Source organism: Colletotrichum karsti (genome assembly GCF_011947395.1).
Source record: "Colletotrichum karsti strain CkLH20 chromosome Unknown Scaffold19, whole genome shotgun sequence".
In the NCBI taxonomy this organism is placed as follows: Eukaryota; Fungi; Ascomycota; class Sordariomycetes; order Glomerellales; family Glomerellaceae; genus Colletotrichum; species Colletotrichum karsti.
The window spans coordinates 501,592-529,196 of NW_024065919.1; the positions used below are offsets into that span (position 1 = coordinate 501,592).

Consider the following 27,605-nt stretch of genomic DNA (forward strand, 5'->3'; position numbering starts at 1 on the left):
CATGGGTTTGAAGTTACTGATTTAACATTTTTATTATGATTCTTCGATACGTCTCTCGATCCATAATACTCGGGCTTGGGCTCCGGTCTCTATCAAAAGTAAAACGAACGGCAGGGATTCGTAACCATTATCCCGCCTCGGAAGGTGAATATCCGTACAAGTACATACGCCACGCGCAATGCTTTATTGGTGGTTTTTTTTTCGCTCACAAAACGCCGCAATCCATATGTAAAACCTGGCCGGCGCAATTAATGTACTCATTCCGCGCCGTTCTTTTCATCGCCGGCCTTTTCGTTCGTAGGCTCTTCCCGTTCCTCCCGGATAGAGTTCTCTCTGGAGACTCCTCTCCTGACGTTGTCGTCTTCGTCGCTTTCCCGGCGGGGTCGACGATCCGCGGGTGACCAGTTGGCCGCAATACCAGCGGCCACGATGCCCGCCATGACGGTGGGGGCACCAAGTGCGGAATTAGAGCGGCTGCGCGAGCTGCGGGACCTCTTCCGTGAATCCGGGGTCTGAGCCAGCGAGCCGAAGCTGTCCTCCCGAGTAGGGGTGGAAGGAGCCTTAATAGAGTTGCTGCGCGAGTGTGATGGGCTGCGCGAGCGGGCGAATGTTTCGCGCGGGTGCTGAACCGCGAACTTGAGGTTGTTCAGGCGTCCTCCCTTCATGCGCTTGATGAAAGCCAGTTCGTCTCGGACGTCGGACAAAGGTGCCGGGTACATCTCGAATTGCTCCTCATCCGAAACCGTAAGTCCAGGGACAGTATCCTTGGCACGTCGCTTAAGGTATTCGGGAACAAGTCCCTCGACAAAAGAGTCGGGGATGAGACGGATGACGACGCCGAAGGGGATGGAGATGGCACCAAGAATGACGGCCATAGCCCACTGGATGGCGCTCTGACCCTCATCTGCGATTTGGAAAGCCGCACCTCCAAAGAAAACGATGAGAACTTGACCGCCAATCATGATGGTGCTGATGGCGATAAAGAAGTAGTTCTTGGTGAGTCCCTCGAAAATGTTGAAGTGGTTGTCCAAACGGCGGTTGCTGCAAAAGGTTAGATAAAATCGCTCGGAATGATGAAGAAGTGTACTTACTTCCACTGATTAAAGATCTGCATCCACACGAAGGTGTTGAAGACCATCGTTGCGATCTGTTCATCAGGGATGTGCTCAGGACCGGGCACAATGGATTCCTTGCCGTAGAAGCACATAAACGTGATGGCGAGCTGGTAGACAGCTTGTCCGAGAATCATCTTCCACATGGTGGTGGTAATGATGGAGGCGTTGCGTCTCTCGGGCTTCCTGTCCAACACACTGTCCTGAGGGGGGTCCGTAGCCAAAGCGAGTGCTGCCAGGGTGTCCATGATGAGGTTAACCCAGAGCAGTTGGACGGCTGTAAGGACAGAAGTGCTGCTGACAGCAGTAACAAAGGTGAGAATAACGGCAGTGATGTTGACGGTAAGCTGAAACTGGAGGAAACGCTTGACAGCATCGTTAACAGAACGACCCCACTTCAAAGCCTTGACGATCGAGTTGAAGTTGTCATCCATCAAGATAATGGACGAGGCCTCCTTCGCGACTTCGGTACCGGCAATACCCATGGAGAAGCCGACGTCGGCAGTCTTCAGCGCAGGGGCATCGTTGGTGCCGTCACCGGTAACTGCAACAATGTCACCCTTGGCCTTGAGGCGCTTGACCAAAACACGCTTATCCTCAGGACTGGACCGGGCAAGAACGCAAAGACGAGGGATGATAGCCTCCTGTTCAGCCTTGGTTAAGTTGCGGAATTCGGGGCCTTCCATAACGATACCGTTGGGTTGCAGGATGCCGCACTCCTTGGCGATCGCCTCGGCCGTCAGCTTGTTGTCTCCAGTGACCATACGGACGAAGACGCCGGCCTTCTGGCAAAGTCTGACGGCTTCGGGGACTCCCTCACGAAGAGGGTCCTGAATACCGACCATGCCGACGAAGTTCATAGTGCGGAATAAATCTTCGAATTCGATTTCTGTCTTGTCTCCGTCAACGCGGCGGGCATGGCGAGGAGGCCATTGCTCGAAGTCTCTGTAGGCGATACCGATGGTGCGAAGGGAACGAGAAGCGTAGGCGTTAATGAGGGTGTTGACAGTCTGGAAGTTGGGCTCGGTCATTTGAATCAAGGTGGCGTCTTGAGAAGGGTCTCGGAAAAGCTGGGTGCACTTGGCGAGCACGATTTCGGAGGCACCCTTGACGTAGAGTCTGGCACCTCCATTCGGCAGCTGAACAATGATGCCCATGCATTTGCGTCCAGAATCGAAAGGAATGAGCTGGAGGATCTTGGCGTTCTCACGTTCCTCAGCAACAGGACCCATGCCGAGATAGTCGCGGGCCAGGAGAAGCAGCGCACTCTCCGTCTTGGATCCGACGTATGTCTTCTCGCCATCGACTTCGCCTTCGAATGCAGTGGAGTTGAGAGCAATAGACTTGAGGAGAATGTCCTTGACCGGAGCGCTCAGCATCTTGGAGAATTCGGCGATCGAGATGTCAGATGAGTCGCCGACAGCACCATCGTCGTCCTCAGAAGATCGCGATCCTCCAAAGCGATGGCTGGTACCAACAGTGCCAGCAACAACCTGCATCTTATTCTGCGTCAAAGTACCCGTCTTGTCGGAGCAAATAGTGTTGGCATTGCCCATGACCTCGCAAGCCTTCAAATGTCTGACGAGGTTCATGTCCTTGAGCATGCGTCTGGTGGCGAAAGACAGAGCGAGGGTGACAGCGAGGGGAAGACCTTCCGGAACAGCCACGACGATAATGGTGACGACAGTAATAACGATGTTGATGAAGAGCTGACCCTTCTCGGCAGGGGTGACGGAAGCGGGTTGCTTGGGAAGCTTGACCAGAAACTCGATGAAAAGGACGATGAAGAGCAACAGACCGGCGGCACCTCCAAGCTTGGCGATGTACTCGGCGATGGTGTTGAGCTTCGACTGCAGGGGGGTGACCTCGGGGTCTTCGTCCAGAGCCATCAGCGTCTTTCCGTAGGATGAGTGAATACCGGTCGAGGTAACCATGAAGGTACCGACACCTTCCATGATCCTAGCGCCAGATTGAATGAAGGGGTCCAATTTCTTGGGGTCCTCGCCGTTCTGAATAGCGTTGAAGACATCGTCGCCGTTTCGCTTCTTGATGATGTCGGATTCGCCGGTCGCCTGAGACTCGTCGCACTTGACGTTGAACCCTTCAATGAGAATTCCGTCAACAGGCACAAGATCACCGGGCTCAAGGTGAACGACGTCACCGGCCAGGAGGTTGTGGACGGAAATTTCAACCGTCCTACCTGAGCGGACAACCTTGATATCACGGTCCTTCTTCTTCTGGTTCAACTTGGCGAATTGCCTCTCCTTGCTGTAATCGTTGAGAGATCCGACGATGACGACAATGGCAATAGCCACCACAATGGCCACTCCCTCGACCCACTCGACTTTGGGCTCACCGGGTGCGTGAGGCAGGCCTACTGTTTGGTAGATGCCGATGGCGAGTGAAACGATGGCGGCGGCGGTAAGAAGAATGAGCACCTTGTCTTGATACGTGATCCACATCAGCTCAAGAAGAGTCTTGCCCTTCTTCTCGGGAATTCGGTTGTCCTTGAAAACACGTTTGCGGTCGACAAATCCATCGTCGGCATGCTTATCGTGATGGCCAGAGTGGCCAGCTGTCGGTTCTGACTTGGCCTCCTTGAAGTCTCCAGATGCGCTGAGGTGCCCTGTCGCGTCGCTGAAAGAAACGTATCCATCGAGGTGAACCTCATCCTGACTCAAGCCCGCCTTGCGGTCACTCCGCAGACCCTTTTCGATTCCAATCAGACCACCCAGAGCGTAGTAAGCGGAAAGGCTCTTGGGGTTGAAGAGCTTGTTGAGTTGACCTGGTGTAAAAGCAAATGGGTTGTTCTCTGCCTTGAAGTCGTCCTCGCTACCCTTGTCTGGCGCAAGGGCATTATCGTCCTTCATGATTTTGTCATTTGATACTGGGCTGTGGTTCTTCATCGTCTTTTCTGTCGACTGGCTCAAGACGGCGATGGTCTCTCCTTGGGAAGAAATTTCGTCGTTGGAGTCGATGGAATTTTGTCGTGACCTCAGGTTACTGGGTACAGCGAGGAAGGCACGGTTGTTTCCTCTGATGGTCTCGACGGGACTCGATACGTTATGGGGGCTTTGTGGCCTGCTGTCGCTGGCATCAAAAGATGTGTCGGCGCGAAGCTTCGGTTTCATGGGCTTTTCAGAAGGCGCTGCCCATGGTGCGTTTGCGCCCTTGGGGACGGTAGTCGGGCTGACTGCTTCATCCTTGGGGGAAATAGGCGAACTGGACGCGTCTCTCTGAGTATCCTGGGCCATTTCAGGAGCAGGATTCGGTGCGACGCCAGCTTCTGAAGTGTCGATTGTGATAGTTGGACTGACATGAAGCAAAAAGTTAGATCCCAAGACTTGGCTATAAGGCATACCGCACTTTGGTTAGAACGTACGCTCTATTTCTCCTTTGAGGCGCTGCGCCCTCTTCGGGTGCGGCATTGGTGTCCATAACTCCGGTTCAGCGACTCAGCCGCTTCGGTGCAGCGTGGAGGTTGGTGAAAGGTGAGGCGAGTGCTGCGGTAGAGGCCTCCAGCGTAGCGTAGCGCAGCGCAGCGAATAGGCGAGTGCGAGGCTGTGCTGCCAAAACAATGAAAGAGGGAGCCGGGCGGCGAAGGAGTGACGATGCTGGTCTCGAGGGCCAGTGTTGAACGTAGACGACGTCGACGTAGACGTTGTGGGTGGAATTAAAGACGACGGGTACTAAAGCGCGTCGTGTGGGCCGATATAACGAAGACGAGGGTAGTCGTTCGCGGCAATATGAAGTTGGCTGGGCTTGGTGTTTGGTCGTGTGTGGCTTCTCCCTCTCATTCTCTCACATGGCGGCAGGCAAGCGAAGCGGAGGAGGGGAAGTTTGAATGAACTTTGAGGGAATGGTTGGGTAGAAGTTCGTTTCGACGAAGACCAGAGCGGTTACAAGACACGCATGCCGGCGTCGACAAGGTGCAATCAGCAGACTGAAGAAGAAGGAGAAATGAAAGATTGCGTGAATGGAAACCCAGCAACTGAACTGGCACCAGCACCAGACTCAGAGTGACCAAAGGCGACTTCTTCTCAGAGTTTGGATCTCCCATATGTGGTGCCAAGAACGAGGCAGTGCAAAGAAGTACACCTGATTGGGCGGAGAGGAGGTCCGTACAGGGGCAGGCCAGGGAGGGGGCGCTGCTACCCTGTTTGCAGTTTAGCGCCCCCGACGTGCTTCGAGGGGTCCCAGTAGCTTAGGTTCCATGTCAGGAGGTGATCCGGGTAGATCCAAGTACCCGTCTGGTGAGGGGCTCTTACGCCCAGCACCCTAAGTGGGTGGCCAAGTACTTACCCGGTACCTCCCGCTCTCTTAGCGGTCTTGTTGCCCGCGTCGGTTGTCGTGGTGGGTGGACTTCCAGGTCTCCTAGGTAGGTGGGGCCACTCTGATTCACACACGCAAAAGGGATACGTACCGTCTCTTGGCATTCTCCTGCACCAGTTCTTTCCTTTTTTTCTCTTTTAAATCGGCCAGAATCGTTCTTGAAGCGCCAGACCGTCAAACCGGTGAGCCAACAGAAGCGCCCAGACGGAGCTTGTTTGGGGTCCAGTCACATATTGATTCTTCTTAGTTGACCGTTTACTATCTATATCTCTTGCTTGTGCTAGTAGACCGTAAGTAAGCCATGGATAAAGTGCCCGTACCTCAAAATCGTTTGGATTAGAGCAGGGAAAGAATTAAGCAAAGGACAATCAATTAATCCATTCTTATCAAACGCCCAATTCAATACTTTCTTCTCCACAGGACCACATAGTCCACAAGCCCACCGCGGGCGCTACCTTGGACCTGACAGTTGCCCTGCGTTTCCTGTGTTTCTGGACCGTCCAGCTGGCGCTTGGCCTCAGTGGCCTGTCAACGTTGCTTTGTTTCTAAATTCTGGATGAGTACTGATTGCGTGGACGTCGTCTCACCAAATTGGGTTATGCGACGACGACGCCTTTCTAACGCCCGGCAACTATGATCAACTGAACAGTTCCTCCCCGTCTTGAGGCTGAGCGCTAGGTTGACCGAAGCCCGCCTTACGGGCTGCTTATCGTTGCTGAAGGAGTAGGCTACTTTGTCCAAACACACGACGGCACGTCTTGGCTGATACAAGAGTAAGGTATTCGAGCCTTCTAAGCACCTTCCGCCTCACGGGTCAGCAACTTGACACAGCAATAGCTTACGGAGCTAAGGTAAGAGACTACGACTTCGGGACCGAATCCCAAATCTCAAATCCCCAGATGGAAAGACGGCGTTCTTTTTGCATCTTGAATCATGGTCTCCCGGTTCTCCGGTGTCTTGGCCGTTAGAAAGTGCAATAACACTTACGAATATGCATATTCCATTTGGAAGTCTCACGTACACCACAGTCGAAGACGGCACGAACAAGCTTTGCGGAGTACTTACAATTCCAATAGTCGATGCTTCCGTTCCGCACCTCTGGTACTGTACTTACTTGCTGACGTCGCGCGCTTTAATCCGGTGTCGTCCTCGTCTCCAAGGCTGCCCCATGCTACATGAAGCAGGCGTTCTCGACCGGTGCACTTGTTGCCCATTCCACGCTCTCATGTCAGACAACTGCGTATCATATCTAGACGATTGTGCCTTGCCTTTTTGTGCCATCAAGTCTCGCAGGCTGGGGTAGTCTGGGGTGGGTGATGCTGATATGGAATATTACAAGGTTAAGCCTTGTCGGAGTGGTTCATGTTCAGACCGTCTGCGTCCCATGAGCCCATCTGCGAGTGCGAGATGAGATGCCATGTTGGCAATTCTGCTCTGGAGGAAAAACGCACCGGCGGAGAGAATATTTACAAGATCGACTCGTTCTCGCTAATTCAGCCAGCCGATGGTTGGTTGCGCGGGACGATGATGATATGAGTTAGCAGTATTCGAAGATCTTCCCGGGTGGCTGTCCAAGTCTGGCAGGTCGGAGCCGGCGACAGACCATCAAACAAATGCAACCACCTCACCGCAGCCGGGCAATCTGGCTGGCTGACGAGCGGCGCTGGCGCTGGCGCAAAAGTACTTCCATCTCGCACTCGAAAGTTCAAACGGCGGGGCAACCGCACCAGATGCCAAACGCCAAGACATTCTTCATGCCAACCGATGGGGCTCTAGAATTGCATTTGATCTTGCATGCCTGGTCCCTACCTTATTTTTTTGCTTGTTGCTTGCTATTTGTGCAAGACGGTCACGTCTCTTTCCCTTCAGGTGGTGATGCTGATGCAACTCGTGATAATTAAGCTTCATCGACTTTCTGGAGACATGGTCGTGGTCACAGGCTGGACTAGACCAACACGATGCAATGCAGACCAAATGCACGGGCACGGCGCATTTCGGGTACAGAGTTTAGCAGCGCCGCCATGCATGATGACGGCGTCTGAGTCCATTCGCACCTCACATCATCATCATCCTTTTTTCGCGAACTGCTGCTACCCCTCACCTTTCTGCGAAAAGAGCAGCTAACAAGTTGCATGGCCGCTGATCCCGCCGATGAATTCGCCTTGCTCCGTTGATGGCTGTCGGCGGCTTGCATCGCTTATGCTCTCCTCTCCCTCAAGTTCTTCACGGCATCATCAATACGGCTGGTATTCTTCAACACCCATGAAAACCTCTGCCACGCCCGGGAAGTGGGTGGCGGCGAGGCGGAACTCACGTCTTCTTGCCGCTTCTGGAACGTGGATGTCAACCGCAGCCAGGCGGAGAAGGTGCCTCGCGTCAGCACCTTGCGTACGCGGTTCAGGAGTGTGTGAGCGCGTAACTGCGATACCAAATAACTGGATTACCAGACACAATTTCTCGCAACCCATTCATCATCAAATGGCAGTGCTCGGCATCCAATGATAACGGGTCAAACGAACGACAACAATGATACAAGCGGAGCGGCGCAATGCTCCTGAACAAGAGACGAGGTTGAGGTCGCCTTGGCAGTTGTCATCACCAAAATGCCAAGCCATAACCGTCAGATTACCTGTAAGACAACATCACCAAATTTGCACGGCTCTCATTGTCGATTCATGCCAACCCTCGTCTCTCCTTTTTATTGTTCCTTCCCTTCTCCAGCATCGGTTCATCGGGGGGGGCCCCCCCCCCCCCCCCCCAGCGCAATCTGCCGGTTGTTTTGTCGCCTGCTTGCTCCGGAATGGCGGATCCACTAGTTAATTCCCTTACCGACATGAAAGAAGGCACCGTGGGACGCCATATCGGGCCCCTTGCCGAATCGGATCCTCAGCGTCATGTTCCCGCGGGTGGGCGACGGTCCAGACTTTTCGGCGCCATCGTCAACCTAAGCTGTCCACATCCACAAAGACAAGCCCGCAAAACCTGCTGAGGATGGGATGGATCGAGCTCCTTGCCTTGCTGAGCCCCCCGTCCCCGTCCCGGTCCCCGTCTCCGGCTCACTTCAATTGAACCTGGCAAGGGTCTTTTCCTTCTCCGGAGTTTTCCAAAATTCTACGGAGGACTTGGAATGCTTCGAAATCCTTGGAAAACCCGTCGCGCATCCTTGGACACGGGATATCCGCTATCCACATCGAACCGCGAGAAGAAGAAAGACGGACAGATATGCCCTGCCGCCGGCATCTCTCCTTGTCACATCGTTCGCAGCACACCACCAACCGGATGCTGTGTGGTGATGGGGCCACGGAGCCACAAACAAGCTCTGCGATGCGGATGCACCACACCATTTTCCTCGCAAGTGCCGTCGAAAGTTCAGCGCAACCTTCTCTTGAGAGATGAATCTCCCGTCCCGAAGTCCCCGTCCAGGCGCGGATGGTCCGGTGCCCACGCATCCGAGAGCCGACGAAACATCACGTCCAACCACGGCCGTCATGCACCGTCCGCCTGTCGGCCCAGGCCCAGATGCTCCTTCTCCTCCCCTGAGAATGCCTAACACTAACAGTCCATGCCGGCCCGCAAGCCAGACAGCATGAACAGAACGTATTGCAATCTTCGTCCCATGAGGCTCTTGTCCGCTCTCTCTTGACTCGCCATCTGGTGAACCGCTCCAACCCAATCTCTCTCCGGCCGGCTGAAATACCTGTCAAGTTTCGTCCACGACATCGGGCCCCGGTCGTGCTCTCAGTCCGTTCCGTCACTTTACTGCATATCAGCATTCCAGAGACTCACTGATCATGGTCCAGCCTTTTGACAGCATCATCGACGACATGGTCGAGAGCCCGGCGAAGCATCCAGCTAGACCAAACAAATTCTTCGCCCGAGTTTGCTGGCTTCCTCCGATGTTTCTGGGTCGTTAGTTAGCGTAACGTTAAGACCAACCGGGTCGCACACCGTCATCCCACGACGCACATCGATTGAGGCTGAGCAGCTCCAGAACGAAACTCTTTCCGCAACACCGGGGCCGGGGATGAGAAACATCGGGCCAAGTGGCGATCCCCTCAAGGTGGTACATCAAATTCGGACCCTTCTTTTTCCTTTGTGGCCATCGCATCAGCCCCCAGGCGGCCTCAGCGGGCGTCAGAGGTAGAGTCGAAGTTACTCTGGTGATGCAGCCCCGCCATCTGGCAGCATCAAGCTTCGACTCACTTCGCTGACCAGACGAAAGAGAGAGAGAGAGACAGAGACAGAGAGGTTTACCACAACTGCCGCAATACCCTTGCGGTCAATTGAGGCAGTGCTGAGAGATGGTTACTCGCGCGGTTTGTTTCAATCGCACCAACCACGTGCTGCGATACGCAAGCTGTCCGACGAACTATTGGATGTCATTGACGTGCCGAAACCTCAATAGTTCCCAATGCTGTTTACTCAGCGCATGATCCAACCTGTGTTTTCCCGCGGGCTTCTGCAGCCGATCGGAGCATTTGCTGGCTCAACTGAACCGAACTAAAAGAATCGTACTGCTCACAGCCCCCTCCTTCGTTCTTCATCCGTCGCTGGAATTTGCGGGGTTACGAGAATGTCTTGAACATGCCAAATATCCATTACTGAGACGTCGCCCCCATTCGGCCCTTTGAGAGCTGGAAATCCCCTTTCTTGGCAAAAAGGTACAAGAAGCAACATCAACAGATCGTACGCTTCTTGGCACAAAGCTTAGGAATTCGTAGCTATCCCGATGAGTCTTAGTTCCCGTTTGCTTGGCAGGAGATCGTGGCTCCTTGGCAACGCAACATCGCGAGAACCTCACCTCGTGGATGAACAGGGTGACGATGATCCGGCCTTGAAGAGATTTGTCACTTAGGAGCTCTATGTCTTGCCTGCCAAGCTCCAGTTGCGACGGCGATATCGAACTAGGTAGCGGACCCGTGATGTTTGTTCCGAAGAGTGTATATCATGCATATTCCAGTTCTATATCGTTTCGAAACACAATGCTTTTGTCTGCCTTATACCATCTGTAACCATTCGCGTCTGCCATTCCCACCAAGCCAAGCCAAACCCCCCCTCACCCCGCCAGAGAGAAACCACAAAAAACGCCTTGCCATCAAAGCCATACCGCAAGGCTCACTCACTCACCGTCTGCCGAGCTCAACCTTTCGAACGTGGACCATCTCCCCCTTCCTCTCCCCCTCCTCGGCGTCGACGCCGAAGAACCCGCCGACAGACCGCCTCAGCGTCTCCTCCCAGAACCCGGCCACCACGTCCTTGAGGTCCCCTCCCGTCTGCTTGAAGTCCGGGAACGAGTTGACCTCGAGCAGCCACGGCCTGGCCTCCTCGTCCACGAGGAAGTCCAGCCCGAACACCTCAAACGCGTTCCCCAACGGCTGGAAGTGGATCGTCATCTCCCTCGCCGCCGCCTCGAAGATGTCTCCGGTCACCTCGCAGATCCGCGCAAAGATGCCGTCCGCCGCGTCCCGGGACAGCCCGCCGGCCCCCTCCTGGGCGTTCCCAACAAGGTCCCAAAACTGCTTCACGGGTGGCAAGGCAGACTCTCCTCCTCCCTGCAGGCACGTGTTGGTCAGGTGCGCGTCGAGGTCCGCGTCCTCCCACGGCGCCTTGTACGCCTTGCCCGCGAAGAGCGCCAGCATGGGCTTGTAGACGTATACGTCGAGGCTGCCGACGCAGAGGACGTAGGTGCGGATGTGGAACTTCCTCGCGTCGCCGGGGAGGAGGAGGGGAGGGTGGATGTACGGCTGCACGACGAAGTGCCGCAAGTGCGATGTCGTGATGTAGTCCCCACCACCAGTAGTGACCCCCTGCTGTCCGTCGTTCTCGTTCTCGTCATCGTCCTCGTCGTCGCTGTCGGGCCTCTCCTCCTCCCACTCGTCAAAGACGCCCTGCAACTCCTCCATCGTGCTGAACAGCCGGATGCCCTGCCCGCGGTCGCTCATGCCGGGCTTGAGGATCCACCACTCCCTGTCCTTGGCGTTCTCGACGGCCTCGTTGCGGTCCATGCTCTCGCGCAGGTCGAACGCCTCGACGAGCGCGTCGTCGAGGAACTCGGCGTAGTCGACCTCGAAGTGCTCGCCGCGCTGGACGTGCGTCTTGAGCGCCGAGTCCGGGTGCTTGGCAACCCAGTGGTCGACCGTCGCCGAGAGGTAGTGCTTGCGGATGAGCGCCTTGCGGATGATGTAGCTGTTGACGAGGGTCGTAGAGGGGTGCTCGCCGACGTGGTCGAAGTCGAGGGACTCGTAGGGGGCGATGTGTAGGACGCGGGCGTCTGGCGCGGGGAGCGCCGCGGCGAGGGCGGGTGCGTCGTCGGTTGTCGTGTTCGGTTGCGGCGGCGGGAGGAGGGTGAACTTTCCGGGGAAGAGGCGGTTCATTGCCTCGAGGATGAGAGGCTGGACGTACGGATCCTCGTAGTTGATGATGGCGTGGAAGCCCGGCTTCGAGGATGATTTTGACGACGTTGTTCTTACGGGGAGCTCAACTTGCTGCTTGTCCTTCTCCCCAGGACCGTCACTACAGACACAAAGACGTAAGAAAATGGTCGGTCTATTTTCTGCGAAGCGATAGAGAGCGTAGAGTACATGCCGAGCCGCCGTCCTCTATTGCCTTGCTTGATTTCTCTTTCTTGCTTGTCCCGTATGTTTATGCATCTCAAACGGTGTCCTACCCGGCTTTTCGCCATGCCATGTTCTCACGCGGCCGGTTCTTTCTGCGTTCTCTCTAGTAACCAAAGGGCTCACTTACAGAATCAGCTCCGTCTTGTGCAGGTGCTCGGAGGGGTGCCAGAAATTGGCCTTCAGGGGCGTCACACTATGTCTTCTGTTAGCATCGACTCGGTGTTTGTCGAAAGGCGGCTGGCATACCTCGTGTAACCCTCCTTGACAGCCCAACCGTCGTTACCCGGGGGCGCTTCCTCGACACTTTGGTACACATCCGTGAACTTGGGTGCCCACTTGAAGTGCCTGGTCCGAGACGCGGATGCCTTCTCACCGCTCTCCTTCTTTTCAGCCGGTTCCTCGTCTCCGCCAAGAGCCTCGCCGAAGTCGCCCTCGCGGATCTTCTCCTCCTCCTCATCCTCATCTCCGACATCTCCCTCGATCTCCTGGAAGCAGCTGCCCTGACGCCAGTAGTTCTGCAACACGCCCGTGAACATGGTCTTGTGTGTCTCCACGCCCTCCACGAGCGGCACGTTGACGGTGTACAGATCAACCTCGTCGCCAGCGGGCCATTGCTGATACAGCTTCTCAATCACACGCACCGAGTGCCTCGCGGCGCCCTCGATGATGACGGGGTCGTGGTTCCTCGAGAAGAAGGCGTAGCTGAGCGCAATGGACTTGCGCTTGCAAACGGCGGCCTCGAGAGCGCCGCCGAGGGTGCCGGAGCTCAGCGCGAACACGGCCGTCGTGTTGCGGCCGTAGTTGGGCCCGCTGACGACGAGGTCGATGGGTCCGCGTTCCTTGAAGAAGTGGTGCAGGGCGATCTGGACGCAGGAGGCCGGGGTGCCGTCCACGAGGACCCACTCCTCCTCGCCGGCGGCGGCGGAGGGCCGGGTCGAAGTGGTGCCCTCGGTGCCGTGGAGGCCGTCGGGGGAGGGACGATAGTAGAGGGGCTTGACGGTCTGGCCGATCATGTGCGCCTTGCCGATCCAGGAGCGTTGGGTGTGCGGGAGGCAGACCGAGACGACGTGGCCGGCCTTTTGGAGGTAGTGGACGAGGGAGTGGACGTAGGGGGAGGAGTGAGGGGACGGAGGGCCGTCATCGTTGGTGAGGAGGATGTGCATCTTGACGGTGAGTCTGGGTGTCGGTCGTCGGTACGGCGGATGAGTTGGTCTACGCAAAAGAAGTCGAGGAACGAGCACAGAAAGCCGCGATGAGATGGAGGTTGAGAGTTGAGATTTTGCGACTGGAAGATTGCCCCGCGAGGGAAAACTTTAGCGGGCGATTGTTCGATCCCGGGCCTCCCAGCGACAAATTTCGGAGAGAAGAATGGAGAACCCCAAGGCAAGAAACACTGGAATTCTGCCTGTGAGGTAATGAAGGTCGCTGGTGATGAGTTGAGAGTTACCTAAAGTATTTGTCTGGAAGAAGGCGAAGACTCAAAATGCAATGGGAAGTGGGATGAATGGAGGGGTTGCAATAGTGGGGCACATTGACGTTTGTTGGACAGACTTCCCCGGTGCCCGCTCTCGGAGGAGAACGGCGGGCGACGTCGGGAGGACATCCGACCCGACCTACGTGGCCGTGTTCTTGGCCTACATTGGTCACGTATTCGACTAGGTGCAGTAGGCTTGGGCTGGAATCGAAGCCAAACTCGTTGTTCAGTCACATTCTACTGTCACGTATTCCATTTGCTGCGGGGATTTGCTATGAAATTCATTCTTGTCCTAGTCTGCAGATTCTGGAGACAGCCTAGCCCGGCGCTCTCTCTCATACACCAATATCAGTTCTTTGTACATGGCTAAACCAACGCCAGAGACTGAACTGATCATCCACTGCTGTCGTAAGAATTTTCCTGGCATCCATGGCCCAAAACTACTCTAAAACGGGACCCAAGTTGTAGGAACTGCCCTACTGCCAGTCCTGACCGGCCAACCTGTCCCAAGCCCAGAAAGTGAAATACCTAACCATTACACAAAAGCTTATCAAGAATTGTGCTTCCTCGTCTCATAGTCCTGACCGAAGCAGTAGTCTCGGGCTTCGACATGCCCGAGATTACCAAGAATGATAGTCAAATCCGCCGTAATACAAAATTCCACGCTCAGTGACGAGCTCGCTTAGGAGCTGGTGCTGCCGGTGTCTCTGCCGAGCGTTTGGCGGGTGTGCGGTCATGGCGACTCTTGACACGCGGCCAGTCGTCGAACGGACTCGACCGGGTCTTGCGTTTGACCGGGGTCGCTTCTTCTGACTTCAATCCAGATCGAGTCGTACGTCTGGTGTCGGGGGGAGTTGCCGCCGGGCCGAACTTGGGAGCCTGGGGGGTTGACGGGCATTTGTCCTGAATGTCGGCTGGGGTCTGCGGAGCCTCCTCTTGCTCCTCCTCCAAGTGGTGATCCTCGATATCGGTGAGGGCTTCCTCCTCCTCCAAAGTCGAGCCAGTAGCAGGTGCCTTGGGAGCGACCGGGAACAGCAGGCGACCCTTCATCGCCGAGCGCCTCTTAGGACGAGACTCCGAACTGCCTTCACCATCTTGCTCCTCATCAACAAACTTGCGGAAGATCTTCTTTCCTCGGCTGCGGGATTTATTAGCGACAAGCTCATGTTCAAGGACAAGAAGTGAAAACTTACAAAACATAAATCAGACCATCTTCGCGTTCCATAGCTTCGTCAACAGACTGGGACGCCTCTCCTGGAATCGCGACCTTGCGCTTGCTGCGTCGGCGCGGGAGCTCTCGCTCGACGGTGGCGCTATCGCCGTAGAACGGGTTGTCCTCACTCGGGTCGGCCTCGGGAATGCGATCTTGCGAATCGGTGAAGATCTCAATCGGCTCCTCGACTTCCTCGGCGACGAAACTCTCCAATGAGTTGCCGGAATACTTCTTGGGCGCGCGGCCCCTCTTGGGGCTGGCCAGGGCATCGTGATCGTTGTGGAATAAGTTGCGCGCGACAGAGCGGATTTGAGCGGTCTGCTTCTCATTGGGCGCCTTCTTGGGAGTCTTTGCCGGGGTCGGCAGCATGCCGGAGACGCGGGTGACGGATGTGGTGGCGGCGGTGGCTTTGGATTGATGGTCCATCTTGTCGATGCCCAAGGACGAGGCGGCTTGCGATGCGCTGTCGACTGTCAAAAATCCAGAAGCGCGGCGAACAGAGTCTTGAGCGGGTTGGCGCTTCTTCTGAGGGGTTGCGGTCGGCGACATGATGGCTGCGGCGGCGGCGGCGGAAGGTGCGACGGCTTTGCGGGTGGTTCGGGGGGGAGTGCGGTGAGACGAAGGTTGAGGGGAAGGAGTTCGTGCGGCTCGTCGAGATGAAATTCGTGCCGACTTGCGAGGAGAATAAGGCTCCCAGTTATCGCTCCAGCCGTGTTTGGGGGTGGGTGGTGTTCGGATGGATGGAGGAGGTGATGGTGTTGATGCTGCGAAGGTCGCCATTTTGGATTGGGGGAAAGGGCGGGCAGGTACCCAGATGCTCGAGTCTCAATGGGTTGCTCCTTCCTTTTCGAATTTCTTTCAGGTCGTCAATCGCTTTTGCAACTACCTGTGCGGGTGGCAAATGCGCGCAGGTGAGGTGTAAAGCAGTTTTGTCGGTTTGCGATTACAGCCTGGAAAGTGAGGTAGTACCAGTTCTAGAGACAGCTCTGGATGGACTCAGGCGGTAAGAGTACAAAGAGGCGGATTAAGCGGAATATTTTTGAAATACTAGGCAATCGCAAAGAAGTAGAAATGCCTAAGCTTGTGATCTCTCTGGTTGCTCTGGCTACAAGAGATGCAAGTGAGAAGTGGATGTGTGGATGGAATGGAGGATGTTCAGGTCGCGATCATGGGGCGGCGGCAGTTGAGATGGATGCAAAAGGAAATGGTCAGGTCACAGAAGGCGGGAGGCTGGAGGCTGGGAAAAGTAATGGCTGGGTGGCATGGCACTTGGGTTTCGCTGGGCTGAGAGTGAGATGACGGGAACGCCAGATGACCTAAGGTGGTGGGCAGTCCGTCCACCGGGACTTTGCAGCAGCAGCACCAGCCACCCTGTTTTTTGCAGCAGAGACTGAGGCTTGATGGGGCTTCATTTTAAGCGAAACCCCACTTTGACAGCGGGGACGCGTCGAACCTCCTGAAAACCGCGACTTTTCGCGTCCCCTAACAAAAAGTGAGCGGTGCATTGGCAAACAACACTAACGACCTGACTGCAGGGGTCTCTGCCCCTCATTGGCACATCCCACATTTTCCCGGCCGGGCACTCACGGCAATCCAATCCCAAAGCCTCAGTCCGTCAACAAATAACGTCACACCCATCTTCCCGCCGCGCTTCCGTCTCAGGCACGGACTGGCCAGACCAGACCGCGCTCCGACCAAACAACTCTTCCTTAGTTCGTCCGACCTGCAACAATAACAAGCAGTCCAAGGGAGGCTGAACCCACCGACCGAACTACCGACCTGCAGCCGCCGCCGGACCCCGAATCGCGTATCATGGCTGACCAAATGGACGATTCCCTCACCGAGGACATCTGGGCGTCGCCCGGCCCGGACGGCCAACCTGCTCCGTCGTCTGACCGGCCCAAGACCCCTGCCACCCCGAAGACCCCTAAAACGCCCAAGACACCCGCGAACCAACCCACGCCCTATGATCGAGAGGCTTCTTTGCGTAAGGAGTTGGAGGGTGTTCGCAATATCAATGCCGCCATTGAGGGCATTATCAACACACTCGACAAGGCCAAAGGCAATATGAACGTAAGTGCTGATTGCAACTTATGCATCTCTAGCTCATCGCTGATCGCATACTTGCAGACCGTCTCTGGTACCGTCTCAAACGCTTCTACTCTCCTCAACACCTGGACGCGTATCCTATCCCAGACCGAACATAACCAGCGACTGATCCTCAATCCGAATTGGCGCGGCGCAACCCAGGACTTGGCAGAAATCGAGGCCGAGACTGTCCAGAAGCAGCAGCAAGCTGAGAGAAGGGCCGCCGAGGACGAGAGACGGCGTGAAGCGGCTCGTCGGAAGCGTGAAGAGGACGAGGAGGACCGGCAGAGACAGGCGGCAGTTGGCAGCTCAACGCGCGGTCGAGTAGGTTCTCGCGGAGTTTCTCGGGGACGGGTCCGTGGTACAACGAGCACGACGGCTACGCGCGGCGGCCACAGCTATTCAAGTAGCACTTCGCGAATCGGTCGAGGCGCATCGAGTGTTCGGGGTGGATATCGGGGACGAGCTAGGGGCACCGAGTAGTGTAGGACGGCTTTTTGTTTGTGCATGAGTACCGATACCCTGGAATGCATTATGATGGTCGGCCACACGCTAGCCTATTTCTTCTTGAAGAAGTCGCTCATCTTCTTCATGCCCTTGGTGTTGACTTTCTCCAAAGCCTTGATTCCACGACTTTGGCTGGCCTTCTTCTTCTTTTCCTCCTCCATTTTCCTCTTCTTCTCGGCGCGCGCCTCTTCCTCCTCCTCGTCCAGCATTCTCTTCCGTGAGTAATCCGCCATGGATCTGGACGCAGCAGCCTCTGCTCGCAGTTTAGTGAGCTTGGCGAGGTACTCATCAAGGGGTGTGAAGTCGACGTTCGTTGTCTCTTTGTCAGCCAGTAACGGCTTCAGGACCGAAGTCATGCCCGGCGCCACATAGCTTGAACAGATGAAGCTGAAAGCGATTTTGAGTCTCTGGAGTCCGGTAACCTCGTCAGAGGCCTGCATGGCGCTGACCACAGTCTCCTCAACGGCTGCTGTGACTGAGGTAGCAGCAGTTGAAGCGCCTGAAGCAGTGGACTGCGTGCTGTCAGCTGTCGACGCAGAAGATTGAGACTCTCCCGACTCGTTCTTGGGTGTCGAGCTACCGGATCCCTCCGCCGATTCCTCTCCGGCAGGCTTGACCTCCGCGACCACAGCCTGCGACCTTTGTACTTGGATGGGTGCCTCCAGAGCCTTCTTCACGAACTTATCCTCCATGCTGGCCGGAAGACCGTTGGCACTCATCGACCGCGCTTTCGAGAGGATTTCGTTCACAAGCTTCTTCTCGCTCAGTCGGTACATCTTTTCATCGCCGGCATCGACAGTGTCGCAAATTGCCTCCATACGCGACTCGAGGAGCGTTCGGGTCTTTGGGCATCGCAAAGCCTCGGTCATGTGGGTTGACGATGTGGATACGGCGTCGAAGTGGTCGTCGCTGGAGAGGAATAGGCGTTTCGTTTCGGTTGATCTGGCCGGACCGAACAGACCTGGCAAAAGGAGAAAGACGGGATCAATTGGTGTCGCGACGAAAAGATCGGCGCCGTTCGTGACATGGGCCTGGAGTCTTGGCTCGTCATTCTCGTTGGACTCTTCCAGCGTACCAGCAGATGTCTCGATCATCCAGCTTCTGGGGGTCGTCTTTGGCGCCGCGATCTTTGTGAACTCGTAAATGCCGGTCTCGGGGCAGAGAAGGTAGCGGGTAGGTTTGGAGTATCTGGGATTGGGAAGGGAGACAATGCGAGCGTCCTTGGTCGCCCTCTTCGGGATGATGAATAGCTTGGGGGCGTTCGACGATTCCTCTGGCAAAGTGTGTTTGGTCGCTGATGAGGTAGTGCTCGTCTCAGACTTTGCTGCCGGGGCAGACTTGGTTGCTCTTGTTCTCGCCATTGCCAGCTGTGTTTCGTTGACCAGTGCTCTTGATTGATGGATGAATAATTAAGTGCCAAAAGGAGGGCAGATCCCAAGTCCTAGAAGGTAGAAGAGAATAAGAACGAAACGGACTGAGTCTATGGAAGTTGATAACGTGCAAATCCAGCCTGTTGTATGCCGGAGCTTAACGTGGGTGTGCCGCGGATTGCGATACGGAGTGACTTCTGAGCCCCGGAACCCTGCGCTCAGACGCGACGCGCCGAGTTCAATTAGAAGTGGAGCGCGTCTTTCAGAGTCAATCGCGACTTGAGCCAATGACATGGCCACCAAGACTTGCACCACTCCACGTCAAACTCCTCTTCTCAGCCTAGTCCGCCAATCTGAGTCCTGACCCCCGGGCTTATCGTGACGACAAGTTCAGATGCGACATTCGATAACGATCGAGACATTCTTACCGCCGGTGAATTCGTCCCTCAGCTTGCAAACATTTCTTGTGTTGTTTTGGCACTGTCCAGCGCCGACGTCGCTCCTTTAACCGCCTCTTTGTTCTGTTTCTTTGTTCTCTTGAATGCGAATGTCCGTTTGCTAGCACAGACCCCCTCCAACCACCCCATCGACCGAGTCTTGCGACCGACTTGAAGCTGAGCAGCCCGGCCGGCAGGTCGTGGGCCTTGTGGCGTTGAAGCTCCATCCAGTCTCCCTGCGCGGGAATGCAAGAAGGCAATACTTGCGCCAACGACCACGCTACTCCGACCTACTGATACTGTCAACATGCCTCCTGGTGCGTTACTCACATGAGCGTTTGCAGAGCATGACCATAACATTCCAATAGCTGCCCCACACGACGAGCCTCAATGGCCTCCTCGATCCCCCCATGAAGCCCTCATCAGCACACCAGGCGGACGCGATCGCCTACGACGACTTACGAACCGAACCTCCCCCTCGCCGTCGCCACTTAAGAGAGGCCGATCCATGTCCGCCTTGTCGGCGCGCTCAGCAGCATTACGAAACGAGATGGCGGAAGAGGAAGAGGAGGAAGATGAGGAGACCTTGCAGCTCAAATTGCAGGAGATTCAGGCAAGGTTGAAGTTGAAGAAGCTGCAGAGCGCAAGGGAGAAGACTGCGGGCCCTCCGTCACCCAGACGCAGGACGCCTCCGCCGACGCAACCAAGGCCATTATCCACAGGTCCCGGGCTGGCAAATCGAACAGCAGCGAGGCCACTGTCATACCCAGCGGTTGAAGTGCCGGTCTCTCCGATACGAAGGGCTCAGCCCCCTCAACCACAAACATCACCTAGTCGAGTGCTTCTGGGGATTGATAAAGGGCTAAAAGCGAAGGATATCTCATTGAAAAGGGCCCCAAGCGTACTACGAAGAAATGCCAACTCGCAGGATGGCCAGCAGCAATTTGGTGGCTACCTTCAAAGATCGAGGACTCCTGCTCCTCAAGCAACAACCGAAGTAGCACGTCCCTTGAGTTTCAACGAGAGATTGGCTGCGGCGAGGACGAACGAAACAGACCGCCAAGAACAGCGGGACAGAGTTCAGAGAGTCAGAACCGGCGCTTTCGATATTGGGCAGAAAGAGATCGATGAGTATAAATCGAAAGCTGTCGACCTCCCAGAGCAACCCGACATTGCTCCACAGTTCACGAGGGAAGACATCCTTGGGCCTAGAGCTCAGGGCAACGAGGAGCAGATGAGGTCCAACGGGCAACTTGCGCTCCCGGCACCACCACCAAAAGACGATAATGATCCGCAGGGCCTCTACGAACCGCCCCCTGAGTGGATGTTACCCGCACAGAAACCGACGAGACCGAAAAAGGTTGCACCCGCAGATGTTCCCGAGTCTGAGGCATCGGCATTTGAACCATACTCAAGTTTCCATCTCTCGCAGCGTATACTCCCTCATCAGGTCCTCACAAGGCACTTGTCTGGCAAGAAGATCTTCAAGCTGCCAGACTTGCTGAAGAAAGTCAAGGCCCCGGAATACCAACTCCCGGATATTGAGCAGGATATCGTCGTCTTTGCCATTGTGGCTAAGAAATCCGAACCGCGTATGCATAAGCCCAGGCCAGATCAAAACGGAAAACAATCAGACAGGGGAAAATACATGGTGCTCACTCTGTGTGATTTGAAGTGGGACTTGGAACTATTCCTCTTCAACTCTGGGTTCACTCGATTCTGGAAGGTGACGGAAGGCACGGTACTGGCTATCCTGAACCCAAGCATCATGCCTCCCCCTGTTGGCCGCGAAGCTACTGGCCGCTTCAGTCTGGTCATCAACTCTGACGCCGATACTATCATGGAAGTGGGGCGATCGCGGGATCTAGGCTTTTGCAAATCCATCAAGAAAGACGGCGAGTACTGCAATGCGTGGGTCAACAAGAAACGGACAGAGTTCTGCGAATTCCACACGAACGAAGCGGTTTCCAAACAGCGCGCCCAGCGTATGGAGGTCAACACAATGGATTTCGGCATGAGCGGGGAAAAGAGGTATCGAATGAACTCCCATTACGTTCGAAACCCCAATGATCCACCGCCCAAGGAAAAGACTCGCCAATACGACCGGGAGACCCATAGCCATTGGTTCGCCACGAAGTCGATGAGCTCCGCGCAGCTCATCGATGGAGCTCAAGCTCTCGTGGACCGGAGGGAGAAGGAAGAGGGTTTAAAGAAACGGATGCTCCAGCAGGAGAAGGAACGAGGGATCATGCAGCGCCTTGGCAAGATCGGCAGTGGTGCTGGGAGAGACTACATGAAGCGAGCGGAGCGTAACCACACCTCCAACGTATCCGCCTCGTTTCCTGCCCCCAATCCCTCGTCATCCAGCGCCGCAGAAGAGCCGCAAAAGCTCGACGCCAAGGCTTTGGGGTTGATGGGACCAAGGAGTAAGGACCTGGCCATCCACCTGAGCCCGATTAAGCGTAAGAGGCCGCAAAGCGCGCAGTCAAGCTCTTCAGTCGGGGTTTCCGCACCAGCCCCAAGCGGCGCAACGAAATCCGGGTTCGGTTGGGGCGGGAATCTGAAGGACAAGCTGGCCAAGATGAAGGAGGGGGAGAAGCTGAGCAACGACAAGCCGCCCGTCAGGAAGAAGACGCGGTTCGTGACGGAGAAGGGTATCCGCGAGGCCGGGAGGGAGAGTCTGGGCATGGACATGTCGCAGACGGTCTCCTTTGAAGATGATGATGACGACTTGGTTATTCTTCGGTGAGCTTGGGTAGCATATTGGGATTCGGACATGGTTTGGTGAACGGCCGCATGGGGCATGGGCAAGGTGTCAAGGAATGGATCAACTCCTGGATGGAGTGCGCTTCAAACATTTACGGTTACAATTACGGTCTAAAGAAAATAAACTAGAGACAGAATTTGACGTCGTCCAGACGATTCATCACCGCAGAAGTTTTTCTGCTTGCCCCAGTCCGTGTAAAAATATCCCGTCATTATGGCATGAACCGAGAGGCTTCAGCGCAAAAAGACATGAAAAAAATAACAATGAGTTGACTCGGGACTTATGTAGGGTCATCAGACTCAAACCCTCGAGCTTTGCCGAAACCAGGCATACAATCCACCCTTGGACCATCTTCGCCAGCGGCCTTGCTCATTGTTGAAGAGCAGAGAAGTTCAAGCTTACTATAAGGCCTTGTACCTATCCTGATGGTCTTGCTGCCTGGGACTTCATATAAACGACCCTCCTGAAGAAACGTACAGTAATAAACGGAATCAAGACATCGACGCCGCGATGTAGCTCGGCGGCCTCGCGTCCTTGCTCTTTCCCCAGTCAGACTCTTTGTCACCCAACGTCAACTCGAGCGTCTTCCCCTGACTGAAAAACTCATGCCCGATCCAACTCTTGCTCCAGTCCTGCCCGTCCACCTTGGCACTCTGCACAAAGATGTTCTTGTAGGCAGCATCGAACCCGACGCACCTGACGGTCGCCGTCTTCCCCGTCACTGGGCTCTTCACGCTGACCTCCTCGAAGAAGGGCGGCGTGATGAGGTACACGTCCTGCCCGGCGACGGGGAACAGGCCCATGACGGAGAAGGCGAGGAAGGCGCCCATGGCGCCCGAGTCGTCGTTGCCGGGGAGCCCGCCGCGGGTGGAGTTGAAGGCCGAGGGGATGTACTGGTGGATGCGCTGCGCGGACAGGCCCGGGCGGCCGGCGTAGTGGTAGAGGTAGACGGTCAGGAAGACGGGCTCGTTGGAGATATCGGCGAGGGGGGACGCGTGGAAGTAATTCAGGCGCGAGATGAAGGCTTCGTCGCCGCCCATCATGTCGATCAGGGTTGACGTCGCGTGCGGGACGATGCTAAGTACTGCATTAGTGACGGATGGATTCGAGGGGTATGTGACGGACTCACAATTGGTACTGCCAGATGCTTGCCTCGAACGTCTCACTTGGATTCGTCGTCAACGAGCAAAACCCGGCGAGTGTTGAGCAAGCTATCGGGTCCTGGAAGCCCCACGTCCCGTTCTGGTACTTTGGCTGAAAGAAGCCGTTAAAGTTGGTATCAGTGCCATTGATCAGAGACTTCTGGTCGTTCTTCCACAGGTTCTGCCAGTTCATGCTCCTGGCCATGTACTTGTCGTGAAGCGTTCCCTCATTCAGCCCCTGAGCCAGCGTCGCAAGACAAAAGTCGTTGTACGAGTACTCCAGTGTCCTCGAGACGCTCCTCGAATTCGTGCCAAAGCCGACGGGGTCGAAGTCGAGATAGGGGATGTAGTTGAGGCTCTTCCAACTCGTCAAGCCGCCCCGGCCCTGGTACGACCACTCCAACGGCTCCTCTTCGGCGTCCTTGGTGATTGCCTCGAGCGCCAGTTTCCAGTCGATCGAGGTCAGGTTCTTCACGTAGGCGTCGACGAGGACTACGTCTGCGTTGGAGCCGCCTTGGGTCCAGCCTTTACAGAGAGACATGCGGCAATCTGGCAGCCAGCCCTCGTGCTTGTAAGTGTCTAGCAGCGAGTTGACCATCTGTGTTTGAGCCACTGGGTCTACGACGGTGAGTAAGGGGTGTTGGGCACGGAAACTGTCCCACATGCTTGTCCGAGTTAGTTGAGGACTTGACAGGGTTGGCCTATTTTGCGTACCAGTAATATGAATCAAAGTACGGGACCCCGGTATCCCAGAATGGGTTCTCGCCGGTGTAGTTCTGAGGGGATATCATATTGCGATATAGCCCGCTCCAGAAGCTCTTCTGCAAGTCCTCTGTCGCACCGCCCGGCTTGATCGATACCGGAGCCAACTTCTCTCTCCAAGCGTCTTTCGCCGTCCTGACTAGCGAATCAAAGTTACTCATCGGATCCGGGATCTCCTTCTCAGCATTGCTGCATGCCTGGGCGCCACTCTTGAACGACATGCCCATCCTCGCGGTGACGGTATTGTTGGTCAGCTCTTTGAACCGCACGAAGCCGCCTCCCTCCAGGTAGAAAAGGTTGAACCCCCTCGTAACGAAGAGCTCCTTGGGCTCGTTGCCCGCCCGGTTGTTCACCCAGACGCCCGTGTCGAAGATCTTGGCCCCGAAGAAGTCGACGCAGTAATGGAGCACGTACGACCCGGCGCCGAAGCTGGGCAGGAATGTGCCGTTGCCCGTCATCCGACCCGTCGGTGTGTCGATCTTGACCGAGGCGTTCTGCCTGCTCGCCCAGAGATCCGTCAGGTCCAGCATAACCAGCGGATGCTGCTCGTTCCCGCTGGGGAAAGTGAAGCGCAGCAGCGCCGCGTGCTCGGATACCGTCATGTCGGCCTTTACGCCCGAAACCAGCTCTACGGAGAAGTAGCCCGGCTCGGCCACAGTTTTGTTCAGGTCATACTTTGTGGCGCGGTCTCCGATCCTGAAGCGGCAGCTGTTGAGGTCGTCGCCGGGGCAGACTTGCGGGAAGAGTGGGAAGTTTCCCAGGCTTGGGTTCCCTCCGGTACCGCTGTCGTGGACGATGCTGAAGCCGGTGATGTTGCTGCCGTCTGTTGAGAAGCCACCCGTCTTCTCGCCATCGACGTCGGCTACGGCTTTGGCCAGGCCATACGGTAACGTTGCGCCGGCGAAGACGTTTCCGCCTCGTTGTGATCCAATCAAGGGGTCGACAAAGTTAAGGGGGTCGAAGGTCTGGCAGAATGCTCTTGTCGCCAGGGCGATGAGCGAGAACAGAAGGCATTGCATCTTGAGGTGCAGTTGGAGATCGCGGGGAAGATCAGATGGAATTAAGCTTGAATATAGAGAGAGCACTTGCGACTCTAATTCTGGCGTCGGCTCCCACTTTGAAGAACCTACCAAAGGGCGCTGCCATTCGAACGCTGCCGGAGTCGAGGAGGAGTTTGGAAAAGAACCTTCATGAGGCCGGCCCTTAAGTGAGGGTAGTCACTCAGTCACCCTCTTGAAGTATTATACAGTGATCGCACGGAGATCCCGGCTAGATGCTGCTGGTTCATCAAACTCTACAGCTCGACCCCGCGCGAGAGCTCTACCTGTGCCCTGCTCTATGCGGCAGGTAGTAGTCTGGAGATCCTTGGTGGCACGGGAATAATGCAGAGTGAACGAACGAACGGCAGTCTGTCGATCACTGTTTATGATGTGCCGTGACGACCTGACCTAACCTGCACCAGGCAGCTCCAACCACCTTAGCCGGATCTCCGTATGCGCATCACGGACGTGGGCGACGTCCGGCTCTCTGCCATTTTAGACCGGACAGCTACGGGATTTCTGTCTCGTTAATGTAGAATATGTGATGACGATATTGTTACGCAGTTGCAAGCTTATGAATGCTGTGCTCGTAATGGAGTTGCTCGTTCGTTGATTGCAAGGAATGAAGTTGGTTTGTTTTTAGACACTGGACAGAACTGGGACAGTTTGGCTCCGTAGTTCGTTTCGATTACAGGGGTAGCTCGACCGCAGAGATCCCCACAACAGCTACCCTACCTGCTGTGGTCAATTCAACGTTGAAGGCACTCCTGGCCCCTAGGAATTCTCCTGTTGTCATTCTATTAAGACAAACTCATCAATCGTTCTCCTAGCCTCGTTCGCCTCGAGAACGCCGCAAACCAACAGCCATGTTTTCATCCGAACTTCGTCTCACTGATTCATACAGATGAACCGTGATCCAGTAGTGCTGGAGGAGGTATAAGGGGTTTCTTCAGGCGCATCGCCCGAAACACTCAATGCTCCAGCTTGACCCCCCGGAAAATTGCCCCGAGCATGGAGAAGAAGGACACCTAGAGCTTCGAAGCTTCACTCAACTTCATTGCTCTCTCATTTCATCTCAAGCTTTCTTTTCAGCTTGAGCATTCATTTACCTTTCTGCATCTCATTCCAAATCTAGTATTTCATTGACGTCACACAATTATATTCACGATGCTGGACATCTACCAGCTCAATCTCGCCGGCCTGCTCCTGGCATGTGGCGTTCTCTTCGCGTCCGGCACCGAGCAGAAGCAGGTCGCCAAAAAGGATGAGAAGAAGAAGGACTCAAAGCAGCAACAGAAGCAAAAGGGCTCCCAATGGGCATTCTACGTCGTCTACGCCCTCGTAATGGGCTCAGACTGGCTCCAAGTACCGCGACCCCGACTTCCTTCCTCGCGATCCTCATTCCGCTAACACATGAACCAAAACAAAAGGGCCCATTCCTCTACTCCCTCTACAAGAACGAGCACGGCATCCCCTCGGAAACCGTGCCGACGCTCTTTACCACGGGCTTCGTCTCGGGCGCCGTGGCCGGCTACTTCATCGGCTCCCTCGCCGACCGCCACGGCCGCAAGGCGAGCTGCCTCTTCTTCTGCGCCGCCTACGCCCTCTCGTGCCTCCTCACCACCCTCCCGAGCCTGCCGCTGCTCTTCGCCGGCCGCGTGCTCGGCGGGCTCGGGACCAGCCTGCTCTTCAGCGTCTTCGAGAGCTGGATGGTCACCGACTTCCACGCCCGGAAGCTCGGGGACAAGGGTTTGGACCTGTCGCGCACCTTCGGTTTCATGAGTACCGTCAACAGCGTCGTGGCGATCGTGAGCGGTGTCGCAAGCGAGTGGCTCGTTTCCGTCACGGGAACGCGCAAGGCGCCGTTTCTTGCTAGTATCGGTTTGCTTGTGCTCGCAGCTGGGGTTATTGCGACTCAATGGGTATGAATACTTTCCTGCGTTGACAGTGAGTAAAAAAGAGTGAGATGGAAAACTGACATTCAAATAGGACGAGAACTACGGCTCTACAGGCCAACAAGCATCTCCCTCCAAGACCTCCAAGATTTCCAAGGACAAGAAGCCCAACAGTCTCTGGGCCACAATGACCGACAAGCGGGTGCTCACCATCGGCCTCGCCTCGACCATGTTCGAGGGCTCAATGTACCTCTTCGTAGTGCTCTGGAGCCCCGTCCTGGTCGCCGCCTCCTCCTCACCGGACACCCTGCCCTACGGTATAATCTTCGCCGCCTTCATGGCCTCGACCCTGCTCGCCTCCCTCCTCTACCCGCGCCTGTCGGCGATGGTCTCCACGCCGTCCCGCCTGCTCTTCGCGGTCCTCTTGGCGGCCAACGCCGTCTTCTTCGCCCTCGGCACCGGCGGCTCGCGACCGGAGCAGGTCACCTTCTGGCTGTTCTGTCTCTTCGAGGCTTGCGTCGGGCTCTACTTTCCCTCCATGGGGTATCTCAAGGGCAAGGTTGTCGACGACGGCGTGCGTGCTCAGGTTTACGGTGCTTTGAGGATCCCGCTCAACATGTTTGTGGTGCTGAGCTTGATGTTCACGAGCGACGGGCAGGCGAACAAGGTCTTTCTCGTGTGCGGCATGCTGCTTCAGGCAAGTTGTGGCGCGTTATGGCTCATGGGGGGACAGGATGTGTAAATGAGATGGACTGCTGTAAGGATATGCCAGTCTTGAAGCGGTATTTTACGATCATTCATTATCAAAATTTGCGACTAGGGTGAATATGGTGTTTTATTGACGGAAGT

General features: G+C 55.8%; 7 protein-coding genes across 7 annotated transcripts; 3 read left to right on the plus strand and 4 right to left on the minus strand.

Annotated features, from left to right (window-relative positions):
* Positions 1 to 257: 257 nt before the first annotated feature.
* On the minus strand, positions 258 to 13,224 carry CkaCkLH20_06495 (calcium-translocating P-type ATPase; the record flags this gene model as incomplete). The annotated part of the gene is made up of 5 exons (XM_038889212.1): positions 258 to 1,041; positions 1,092 to 4,424; positions 10,572 to 11,957; positions 12,189 to 12,254; positions 12,308 to 13,224. The coding sequence occupies 5 exons, from the start codon at positions 13,222 to 13,224 to the stop codon at positions 258 to 260; spliced, it is 6,486 nt and encodes a 2,161-aa protein (XP_038745510.1).
* Positions 13,225 to 14,201: 977 nt separating this feature from the next.
* On the minus strand, positions 14,202 to 15,528 carry CkaCkLH20_06496 (uncharacterized protein; the record flags this gene model as incomplete). Its single annotated transcript, XM_038889213.1, has 2 exons — positions 14,202 to 14,673; positions 14,729 to 15,528. The coding sequence occupies 2 exons, from the start codon at positions 15,526 to 15,528 to the stop codon at positions 14,202 to 14,204; spliced, it is 1,272 nt and encodes a 423-aa protein (XP_038745511.1).
* Positions 15,529 to 16,560: 1,032 nt separating this feature from the next.
* On the plus strand, positions 16,561 to 17,246 carry CkaCkLH20_06497 (dash complex subunit; the record flags this gene model as incomplete). The annotated part of the gene is made up of 3 exons (XM_038889214.1): positions 16,561 to 16,821; positions 16,879 to 17,160; positions 17,208 to 17,246. 3 exons carry the CDS (start codon positions 16,561 to 16,563, stop codon positions 17,244 to 17,246), a joined length of 582 nt encoding a protein of 193 aa, XP_038745512.1.
* A 147-nt stretch (positions 17,247 to 17,393) lies between these two features.
* Positions 17,394 to 18,704, minus strand: CkaCkLH20_06498 (uncharacterized protein; the record flags this gene model as incomplete). Its single annotated transcript, XM_038889215.1, has 1 exon — positions 17,394 to 18,704. The coding sequence occupies one exon, from the start codon at positions 18,702 to 18,704 to the stop codon at positions 17,394 to 17,396; it is 1,311 nt and encodes a 436-aa protein (XP_038745513.1).
* A 1,455-nt stretch (positions 18,705 to 20,159) lies between these two features.
* On the plus strand, positions 20,160 to 21,899 carry CkaCkLH20_06499 (DNA replication; the record flags this gene model as incomplete). Its single annotated transcript, XM_038889216.1, has 1 exon — positions 20,160 to 21,899. The coding sequence occupies one exon, from the start codon at positions 20,160 to 20,162 to the stop codon at positions 21,897 to 21,899; it is 1,740 nt and encodes a 579-aa protein (XP_038745514.1).
* Positions 21,900 to 22,408: 509 nt separating this feature from the next.
* Positions 22,409 to 24,840, minus strand: CkaCkLH20_06500 (putative alpha-1, 2-mannosidase; the record flags this gene model as incomplete). Its single annotated transcript, XM_038889217.1, has 3 exons — positions 22,409 to 22,994; positions 23,047 to 23,724; positions 23,774 to 24,840. The coding sequence occupies 3 exons, from the start codon at positions 24,838 to 24,840 to the stop codon at positions 22,409 to 22,411; spliced, it is 2,331 nt and encodes a 776-aa protein (XP_038745515.1).
* A 1,188-nt stretch (positions 24,841 to 26,028) lies between these two features.
* CkaCkLH20_06501 (major facilitator superfamily transporter) lies at positions 26,029 to 27,498 on the plus strand (the record flags this gene model as incomplete). The annotated part of the gene is made up of 3 exons (XM_038889218.1): positions 26,029 to 26,226; positions 26,292 to 26,783; positions 26,851 to 27,498. 3 exons carry the CDS (start codon positions 26,029 to 26,031, stop codon positions 27,496 to 27,498), a joined length of 1,338 nt encoding a protein of 445 aa, XP_038745516.1.
* Between the last annotated feature and the right edge of the window lie 107 nt (positions 27,499 to 27,605).